Source organism: Porites lutea, chromosome 7 (genome assembly GCF_958299795.1).
Source record: "Porites lutea chromosome 7, jaPorLute2.1, whole genome shotgun sequence".
Taxonomy (NCBI): Eukaryota; Metazoa; Cnidaria; class Anthozoa; order Scleractinia; family Poritidae; genus Porites; species Porites lutea.
Genome location: NC_133207.1, coordinates 15,548,187 through 15,559,224, shown reverse-complemented (window position 1 = coordinate 15,559,224; position 11,038 = coordinate 15,548,187). Strand labels below are relative to the sequence as shown.

Here is an 11,038-nt window from a genome sequence, read left to right as displayed (position 1 = left end):
CCTTTTACATACCTAATTAGAACTTTACATCCCTGCTCTAAATGCCTGTCTAGAGGTTAAAATACAAATCACACAACCAGAATGTTTATCTTCAAAAAATATGCATCTGTTAGCCCCTTTTACAGACCAAAATGACAGATCTTCCTACCCTTTCATATACTTCAACCAGTGGATTCCCCACACTTTCATATTCCTAAGGCCTGAACAAAGTACCCCTTCTGGGTGGAGCCTCCGTGTCCATTATAAGGAGAGGTCCAACCGGGGGGGGGGGGGGGGGGGTGGTCCCATGTCGCCCGTCTGAATTTTAAAACGTCTCGTGTCGGTGTTTATAAATGCTTGTTTCTTATTTTCAGCTTTGCCATCACTGTCACAATTTGGCCGAGGGAGGTTGTCTCTTGTCGCGATTTCATTTTACAAGCTGTCTTGGGCCATGTTTCTTGTCAGAATTTACCCTGGAAGGGCCTATAGGAAGTACTCCCCATCTGGGGTGCTGAACCTGATAGATATAGTGCATTGAAATCCCAACTAACAAATGTAGCATTGAGTAGCATTGAATGTGATAATAATTAAAGAAGGACGATATGATAAAAATCTCTTCACCTCTTGTATTGTTTTCTCGTATTTTCCTCTATATATTGACAAATTGTCTTTAGGAAGTCCTCAGATTATGTACAGTCATAACTGTACTGTAATTAGATTATAAAGATTATAAATTCTAAATGGTTATATCTTGTAATGTAACATTTTATTTTCAATTTTTGCAGTTTGCCCAGCAAAGTGGACATAAAAGGTGTAATGAAATCTTCAGTGTTTTGACCAAGAATCATAGACTGAAATTAGCTGACAAACATGGCTGCAGGTCTCAACAATCCAAGTGTTTGTATTCAGCAGGATTTCGCCTGATAGATACCAAAGCCTCTTCAATTTCAAGTGACATTTGTCTCCTTGTTTACAAACCTGATTTGATTCCCAATTTTCAAGTTGAGGATGGAGTGGTAGGAGATTATGTGGAAACCTCTGCTGTTTTAAACATTTGTGAAGATCCCATTACTTCCCTAAGTGTTTCAGAAGAAGGAAGACTAGAAGCCCAGTGTATTCAAAGCTGTATGAAAACAGTAAATGAAAGTTCGACATTGATGTTAAGTGCAGTCCAGTCTTCTTTTCCTTGGAACGGTAATATATTTTGCATTTACATTTTAGTAAATTTATGTTTAGGAGACAGTATGGTGGTCTGGTTACCGGTCACCTGTGTTCAAATTGTTGTTTACTCACTAGCTAGGGTTGTTCTTGCTGTAGTGCCAAGTTCTATGCCTCATGGCTTTTAAATAAAAAGCAAGATGGCCTTCTCTTACTTAAAGAGGGTGTATTCGATCAGCCGTATAATTCCAGAAATATAAGTATAAATAGAATAAACTCTTGACTGGAAATATCATTAATTTGTTTGGCATCCTTTGTATGGTAATATCTAAAAATCAAATCAAATGCACCTTTAATATGTTAATTTAAATATTATTTTGTTTCTGCAATAGTATTGTGGGCTGCAATTATGTGGAAAAAGGTTGGTCAGCAGAAGTTGCATCCCCCCTGTAAAGTCAGCAATTAAATCACTGATGAGTATTTTTGCAGCCACATGATCGTGCAGTAACCAAAACATTAAAAGTTTTCAAAAACGTTTCTCTATCTCATTAAAGGATTAGCAGGTCCGTCTCCCGATAATCAAGTTGTTATTGTTGGTGGAGGTTTAGCAGGCCTCTCTGCTTCATTGTCGCTGTCTAAGGCTGGGTTTGATGTAGTTCTGTTAGAGGCTGCTAACTACCTAGGTAGGTTGATTGTTTTAACCTTTTCTGTGCTTTGAATATGCAGTATTTTACTTATACCAGTAATACTGTGAGAAGAAGTTCCAGAAAGAGTTTGAAATTAGTTTCCAAAGTAAGATACCATAAATCCTCTATTAAGCCCCCCTCTGAAATAAGCCCCCTTTCTCTACTAAGCCCCTTCCCTTTTAATGTTGCATTCACATTTAAATGATATGGAAATTCCTGAAACAAAACGTTTTATCCCCAAAGGGTTGAATTGGGTACAACATTTAGTTAGCCGAATAGGTCTATAAGCCATCCCCCCTCTTTTAAGCCTCCCCAGTCCCCTCCTAGCAACGGGAGAAATTTATACTTCTGATGCGGTGCTTCTTATAAGGCCTTACTTTTGAGTTATAACTCAAGTAATAACTCAGAATGGCAAGGTTCGAGTCGGCGATGGTTCGACTTATCAGGAGTCAACTGTAAGAACCACCTTATCAAAAGCACCCCCCATTAGAAACATTGATAAGAGTCAAATGATTTTAAAGTTTACCAGTGGCTGCTGGGAATGGCTTTCATGTTGCACTATTCTGCATCATTTGATACCTTTTGATGTCATCACAGCTAGCATTTGAATCTGTGTATAAACTCATTCAAGTGAATTCACACGTCTTTTGTGGCTCGGATGACCATCATAAAATGGCGAGCCTGTCTCCAGTCGGAGACATAAAAACAGTGTCCCCAATTAGTACTTCCATGCAAAATACATTGACCCTCAAATAAAGTGTTTTTTTTTAGTTTGGGCCACCTGGGCTGCCATTGATATTTGGCACAATAAATGACCTTAACTGAGATGTTATATATTTTTGTAATTATATATTTTAATAGGTGGCAGAGTAAAACAAGCACAGCCTTTCAAAGGTTTTGGTTCTTTTGATCTTGGTGGAGAATTTATTCATGGATCAAACACTGTCGTTAATAAGCTTGCTCTTGATAATGGCTGGCCCGTCCTTCCTGTAAGTACAACATATGTACCAGTGACTCTTACTGCCTCAGTTTCTTGGTGCTATAACCCCACAGAGGGAGATACCAGTGGCAGGTATAGAAGAGGTGTCCCCGGGGGGTACTGGGGTAAATTTTTGCTGGGTATGTGCCGCTGGCCTCTCAGAGCCCTTTCCCCATTATAGTTTATTCTGTGACCAATAATAGACCCCATCTTAGTCAGTTATGGGCAAATATGTAATTTTTGCAATCCCAACTAAGTCAGTTTCTATTTTTTATGAATTGACCCATTTTTTAAACTGAATGAGGAACACTTCAATTTTCACCTACAGTGCAAACATTCTGGTACTTTGCTAACCGAAAATAAAGTATTGTGTTACCCCCAAAAATCCGAAAATGTGCAACCCCATTCTAGTAACTCTATGGAAAATGTGACCCCATTAGTCAATCGAGTCATGCAAATACAACCCCATCCAGCAGCACATCCCCATTAGCCTCCCCCTCGGAGAGGTGCCCAGGTGATTTGCCACCCCTTTTTTGGACCAAAAAAGGACCACATAACCAGCTTAATTAGGAGATTTATCTTTAATAGCAGGCTCACCAGACTCATTGGTTCTGGACTGGGACTCATGATTTTTCACAAGATGAGTCCCAGGACTCACCACAACTATTTATAACAAAATCACTGCTCAGTGTCAGGATATATGCCAGTTAGTCCTCTTGTACAATAGTAGCAGATAAGGCCAAATGAAAACCCTTTTCTCCCTTCTACCGCCCCCCACCCCACCACCCCAAAAAACCAATCAAACAAACCTAATCAAAACAAAAAAGTCCTTATTTCACTGAAAGTCAATAAACGCTAAGGCACTAGAGTCACTATAAGCTTTTACACCAGACTTTTTAAAAGATTCAAAACATCAAAGAGAGTTCAGAAAATTTGTACACATGTCTTTAATCCATTCGCCCTTGGGAATTTTGCTAAAAAAACGCGTTTTGAAGCTAGTCGAGCAGTTTTCTGGTCTCTGTGCTAAAACGTACCAAAAAGCCTTTTGAAGTTCGTTCACTTCGCGGCCCTCTGTACCAATATGCAAAATAAAAGCAAAATACCGTAAAATTCCGAAAATAAGCCCCCCAAACAGGTAACGGAAAAAATCTTCCGTTAAATCGCCCCTCCAAATATAAGCCCCCCGGGGGCTGGTACTTGGAAAATTGCCCTCAAATACAACGTAAAACAAGCAAAAACGGCAAATTTACTTCCAACTATATGGCTAGCCCAATCGACTTTGAAACGCAAATTTCCCTCCGTAGATAAGCCCCTCTGAACATATGCCCCTCCAAAAATAAGCCCCCCAAAAAGGGCCTTGGAAAAATGTAAGCCCCGGGGCTTATTTTCGGAATTTTACGGTATTAGCTTCCGATGTAGGATTAGATGGAAGTGCAGGTGGGTAGTAGAACAAGACTTTCATCGGAATTTTCCGGTCAACTTTACATGGTTTTTTGCCTTTTCCTCGGGTCTCCTTGACTGAACAGTGCTCATTGTGGTATGTTTGAAATGATCTCTTCAACCTGCACAAGTTAATAGCGGGCAAATTTGTCATTGACCGCCAACACTGATGACGTTACAAGTGACACAAGGGACGCAGTTACGGGCGGAACAGGGGCAAGTGGGTTAATTATTAATTATTTATCTGTTGCAATTTGTTTGGTATAAAAATCAATTCCCTTGGTCAATAATCCTCAGATCACAAATATATCCCAGCTTGACACCCAGCTTAACTCTATGATGGTCACTAGCTATCATTTTAACATTTCAAATTTTACTTGAAAACCATTTATGTTCCTGAGCTGCATAACGTTTTTCCTCTGAACCTTGCAGGCAGCCCAAAGTGAAGATGAAGAAGAAGGTGAAAAAATTTACTACAAAGGAAAATTTTACTCTCTGTCCAGCAACCAGCCAGAAATTAAAGTCGCCAGAGATACGTGGGAAGAAATAATCAGCAGTAGATACAATCACCAAGGTAATGAGGATGGCTTGCTGTCAGATTCCCTGAATGACAGGCTTCAAGACAAGGGATTGTCGCAGGATGTTTTGGACATTATTGACTACTGGAAACTGAAGATTTCAGCTGGGTCTTTGACACATTATGGAGTACGTGAAGGAAGAAGGAAAATGGAATCGAAATTTGAGTGGGGTCTTGGAAATTGCAGGTCAGCTCAGTATTTTGTAGGTCGTACAGTATGACTTGATAGTATGTCATCGGACAAAGCAATGGTTGTGCTGTGCAAGGTGGTCCTAACTTTAATTTTGAATTCAAGTGTGAACTCGTCAAGTGTGGCCATTCACATTAAAGCGTTTGAGCAGTGCTTTCCTGTGGTACTGTTTATTGTGCTTCAAGAGGTAGTTTTGCTTTTGAGTTTGTGGATGAAATCCTACAGTGTGACCATTCAACTGTGAAAGCTTCTGAGCATTCCTTTCCTGTGTTACTTTTTATTATGCTGTACAAGGTGGCTCTAATTTTTGAGTTTGTTGATGAAGTCTCTCTCGGGGAACTTGTCCTTACTTTTTATCTGTGTTTGACACTTTAGACTTGCTGAATCGTATTCCCAGCTGGTAAAGTATTACTTAGATAACACCACAGATGTGGATAAACGACTCAACTGGCAAGTTAAGAAAATCGTTTGGAAAGGTAAGGAGTAAACAGTAATCTTTTAGATAAGTAGACAGTATGTAGGTTTGATTCTGTAACTGTCATTTAGGTTAACTGTTCTTGCTATGCTTGAATGTACAAGGTGTACAATGTTAAAGTTCGCTTTAAGTTAAACTGCAGTGCATCAGTTTTTAATTACTTTCATGCACCCGAAAGCGCGCGAGTAGCTCGAGTCTCTATGTTCGACACACATGCCTCTTCCGACTCTCTTTATCCGTTATCACAATTGTTTTAGAAGTCTGGCTTGAGGACCGTATGCGTTCGAAAAAAAGACTTAACGACTGTATTGCAGTCTAAGGTGTTACTGCTATTCTGATTAAAAATGAAGAAAGTATTACAGAAAAAAAGCTGTGATGTCACAGACGACGATTTTTAATAATAATAATAATAATCTTTATACAGGAAGCTCAGTTCACAAAGAGTAATATTCAGTGGCGCCCTGTAAAACAATAGAAAAATAAATGATCTTCGATAAATGAATATGTAATAGTAATGATAAGTAAAAGTTAAGAACAAAAATTTAACTAATAAAAGCTACGGGTTAAAAATGTTAAAATGTCAGATAGATTAAAATGAAATAATTTATTAAAAGCTATAAATATCTAAAATATACAGCTTTTACAGCTCTGTTTAAAATGAAGAAGAGAGTTAACTTCTTTAAAAGATGCGTCTAAAAAGTTCCATTCCTTAGTGAATTGATAAAAAAGTCTCTGCTTTCCGAAATTCCTTTTAACGAGAAGACGACGCAGTATGTTTGTGTTAAAACCCTGCAACTTGAAAAGACGTCAGAACATTTTAGAAGACAGTTTAGACTCGTGGTATTCCCAAAAATTGATAATAAAAAATTTGAGGTCGAGAAATGGTAGTTTTATAAAAGGTAAGGTCGTTTGATTGTTTTCAGTTTTCCTCGTATAACTATTGCGGACTAAGGCCCAGTTCATACGTCGTGCTTCTGCCATGCCGACTTAATTTTTTGAATAAGTTTGACAAAAGCACTGCGGAAGCGCGACGTATGAACTGAGCCTAAATTTCGGCGGAAAAAAGTGATCTAAAATGTATAACCGGTCTCGATAACACCCGTCAAAGGCTTAGTTTGGAAGTAACTGGCTCCAGGTCAGGGAAGGTTGGTTGAAAACGCCGACATAACAGTGGAAAGTCGTTGTTCTATGCAACATTTTGTTGTGAAACATTAGTGCAACTCTCCGCTACGCAAGTATTGATTTCACGTTCAGTGAGCGCTATTATTTTTGCAGATGAAGACAGCCACAGATTAAATGCTGGTGGAAGAATTCTTTTGAAGAATCAACGCGGGGAAATGATAACCGCTAAGTACGTCGTCATTACTGTCCCGCTTACAATCCTCAAAGATAGGGACATCACTTTTGTTCCAGAACTTCCCGCTAACAAAGACAGAGCCATAAACACAATCCAGATGCTTGGAGCGTGGAAAATTATTTGTCAATTCAAACGCCGGTTTTGGCCCGAGAAACTTCATCAAATTTACAGTGTACGGGGATTTACAAGTGAAATATGGATGTGGTCACGTGACTCGGCTGTTAATGACGACAAGTGTCACGTGGTTATTGGGTTTGAAACTGCTGAGTCTGCGGAACAGAAAAGTGTTCTCAACGGTCAACAGGTCTTGGAGGGATTCTTGAGCTATTTGGATGAGATGTTCGGGTAAGAAAATTGTGATATACGTAAGTGCTTAAAATTGTTCAATGAAAAACGCCAAAGTCATTTCCTGGTAAAAGGAAACAAAAAGTCAGTGTTTACAAACAAGAACGGCCCCATTCTTCGTGAAATGAACACTGCTTATAATCCAATAGCAGGTATAGCAGAGGTATACACTTTCCAAAGCATTACACCATTGAGTCCTGCAGCCCAATGTATGCCTATTATTAGCGTCTAGTTCACCAAGCTCAACTTCATCTCATTATTTATCACCTTACTGGAGTTATTCGACATCTTAGCAGTATACAGGACACGTGTCACAAATGAAACGGCCTAACTCCTCATGGGTCTCCCCTTAGCTAAGTGCGCCCTTTCGGTATAATTATTATAATTATCCTCATTAAACAAAGCATCTGTATGGCTTGCTGGAGTCTGCCTTAAACATCAAGTCACCACCCGTGACCGTAGGTGTCCGACTAAGACTTTGCAAAGGATTCTGGCAGTACCCAGTAAGCACGCTCTCTGCAATGATTCTAAACGACATGTGACACCAATCTCTGGTAACCACTTTTTTATGTCTTTCGAGACGGTTCCTAATGCACCAATTATGACTGACAGTTACTCTGCGCAATTTCCAGATCCATTTAAACTCGCGCTTCAGTAATTGGTAGTTCTCAGTTTCCTCTTTCTCTTTCCCTTTCACTCGGGTGTCAAATGGACAAGCAACGTCAATAATTAGGTACTTCCGTTTTATCTTATCTAATACCTCAATGTCAGACTTGCTGTGTTCAATCTTGTTTTCTGTCTGTATTTTGAAGTCTTACAGCAGCTTGTTGTTACTGGGTTCATACACTGGTCGTGGCTCGTGGTTGTAATATTTTTCATCCCTGTCATAACCCAGCTTTCCACATAGGTCCCAGTAAATCACCTGCGCCACTTTGTTGTGCCTCCAACATCGATTTTGCTTTAGAGCAAGTTTCTTGTATTCCGATACAATATGATTATTTGTCTCATCACTTTCTCCGCACATTCTACACTTTGCAGACACATCGTGATTTTACTTGTCAATTATCCTCTTTATACTATTAGTTCTTAAGACTTCGTCTTGTGCTGCGATGATCATACCCTCCATCTCCTTCTTTAGTCTTCCCTTTTTCAGCCACTCCCACGTCTTTTTATCTCTTATTAGCGTGTTCCTCCAAAACTGCCCATGAAGTTGTTTCTCCTGAAAGCGCTCTTTTCTTTCTTGCTGTAATGATGCGGCCTCACAACTTTTAGCGTAACATCTTAGAACCTCCTCTTTGTACACTGCCTCCAACAGGGTGCCATTACAACTCTCAACATACCTGCTAAGTCTATTCATCTTACTATTTACAGAGTCCTCAACACTCATAAACCCTCTACCACCCTCTGATCGTTTAAAGTAAAGCCTGCGGATGCAAAGCATGATGTCATCATCATTATCATCATTATGATTATTATTTTTTCACAGCACATCCGGCGATCCTCGTCCTGCAACCGATTCTTTCGTAGACTACGTGTATTTTCATTGGTCAAACCATCCCTTCATTCGTGGTGGATACACATCCCCTACTGTCAATGCGTACGATCTTCGTCACGTGATTGCCACTCCGGTTGAAGATCGCTTGTTTTTTGCGGGTGAAGCTACAAGTCTTCGATCGTGCTCAACTGTACCAACTGCGATAGAAACTGGAATCCGCGTGGCTGATCAAGTGTGTCTCGCAGCTGGAAAGAGTCTTCGTTCTAAACTTTAATCAGCGTTGGTTTTGAAAATCTCGTTTTCTTTCTTAATGAAGTTCAAGACATACGTAATATCAGCAAGTCCCCAGCAACAAACCAATGAGTGGTGCCAGATCTTCCAGTTGTAGATCTGGATCAGTACAATTAAACTTGTAGAAAAATATGAAACGGCAAACTGATCCGGCAAGTCTTTTAGTTTTACTTTCATTTTTCTTGTAGCCCCTGAAGAATATTGGGCAATTTTTCTTCTTCGTCGCCTTGCCGTAAGGATTAGTTTGAAGTTCAAGACTTGGGCTTGAAAAACATCTCATCCAGTCAGTTCTTTGGAATTTAAAGAACTCAGTGGTAAATTTTACTGGTTACTTTCTAGAGACATCTTTCAGTGTTGCGAAAGTCGTTGTCAGTGGACTGACTTGATTGAACCTTGGGGGTGGAAAACTGGTCCACCGTCCCGTCATCGTCAGGCTTAAAAAGGGAAAACCCCTCAACCACTGCTTATAAGCGCCCTCAGTTATACACCCATCTACCTGTAAACAAAAAATACTTCCGATTATAACCCACTCCAAATGTATTGTTTGATGCTTGATTAAAACGGCCAGAAATGCATAACATATTTTGATCATCACTGCTGTATTTTTATGTATTCATTATTTATTTATTTAATTTCTTTTTGGAAAGGGGGGAGGGGAGAAATCCTATAAAGGATTTGAAAAACTGTTCTTATAAACAGCGCTCTTGCCACGTATGCATATTCAGCATAAAAAAGACCACTGGTCTCGAGAATGGTCTTTTGCGGGTTTCCCAGTCAAACGGTATAAATACGAAATTCATAAAATCCGGATTTGGATTTCTTATTTGAAACGCGTTACCCATCTCGAGGACGGATTTCTCGTAGTTTAAATCCGTTTTCGGATTTTTCGTTCGATTCCAAAATCAGAAATCACGCTAAAAATCTAAATTCAGTATTTCCCAATCGAACCCACCCTAGATGCCGGGAAATTTCCATTTCTCGAGGAGAGCTAAAAATTTTGTTAAAAAAATCGTGCTGGGTGTTAGTTGGATTTTGCGTCTTGGTGATTAGAACCTGTTTTGTTCACCTAAGAATTTCGTGGCCTTTTTTTCATCTTCAGGTTTCCCAAAGGTTAATAATACAGTGCAATCTAGATTTTTCCAACAAAAAGTGATTCGCCTGCATGGAAATCGCTTAATTTAATCCCCGATTTCTCCTACCAGCGATTTTCAGTTTCGAAACTCCCAATATGTACAGTGGAATCCCGGATTTTTCTATGATATCTTCACTTTGCTCGACCGATGCAACATTAGGGAGTCTTTACTCTTATGATATTTGATATGTAATTGAGTCGTGCTCAATAGTGAAGTAAGTAATGGTAACAGGACTGAGTGGTGTCCAATTCGGTCTGTAATCATACGAGTGATTAACAAAATACGCGGTCGTCCGATTTGTTTTATCACGAGTATAATTACTGACCGAATTGGACGACACGAAGTTCTGTTTAACAAATTGTGTGATATAATAAGCTATTTTTTGAATCAAAACACAAGAAATTCGAAATTTTGTTTTGCTAGCAGTGAAAAAAAAGCCATTTAAGCGCGCGCGTGATGGCGCGTACTGTCCAATTACTTAGGCATGACGCGTGCTGTCCAATTAAGCTGTCCAATTAAGAGTGGCTGTCTGTAAGGATCGAGAATCGGCGGTCAGCGACCCATTTGGCGAATCCCTGATATTTTGCCGAAAGTTAGCCTTAGGTAGACTATTTTCAAAAATCATGTTCAAAAGTTCCAACGATTTTGTTTATTTGTGAAATTTGAGAAAAATTAAAAGTGCAGTCAAAATGCGGTCAAAGTGCAGTTTTTTGGTTGATCAAAAGGTGCAATGATGAACCTCCGCTGAAGTCTTAAAATGAAATCAGTTGACCTCAAAATAAAAAGAATTTCAAAGCAATCAATCTTCTACACTACCAATGTTTTAATCTTTTCAATTATGATAGTACAATGGTTTTTCAGGCCATTTAGAAAACACCTTCGGAGACCGCTTTCGATGGCGGCAAAATGTAGCTAACATTCATCAGGATAAAA

General features: G+C 39.3%; 1 protein-coding gene across 1 annotated transcript in view; it reads left to right on the top strand.

The window, feature by feature from the left end:
• The window catches only part of LOC140943481 (uncharacterized), a 12,092-nt gene extending 2,288 nt beyond the window's left edge, over window positions 1–9,804 (top strand). Inside the window, exons 2-8 of the mRNA XM_073392573.1 lie at window positions 765–1,173; window positions 1,692–1,820; window positions 2,685–2,812; window positions 4,675–5,006; window positions 5,385–5,492; window positions 6,770–7,186; window positions 8,673–9,804. Coding sequence (XP_073248674.1) covers window positions 765–1,173; window positions 1,692–1,820; window positions 2,685–2,812; window positions 4,675–5,006; window positions 5,385–5,492; window positions 6,770–7,186; window positions 8,673–8,955 — 1,806 coding nt within the window. The 3' untranslated portion in view covers window positions 8,956–9,804. The remainder of the gene's footprint in view (window positions 1–764; window positions 1,174–1,691; window positions 1,821–2,684; window positions 2,813–4,674; window positions 5,007–5,384; window positions 5,493–6,769; window positions 7,187–8,672) is intronic.
• Window positions 9,805–11,038: the final 1,234 nt, after the last annotated feature.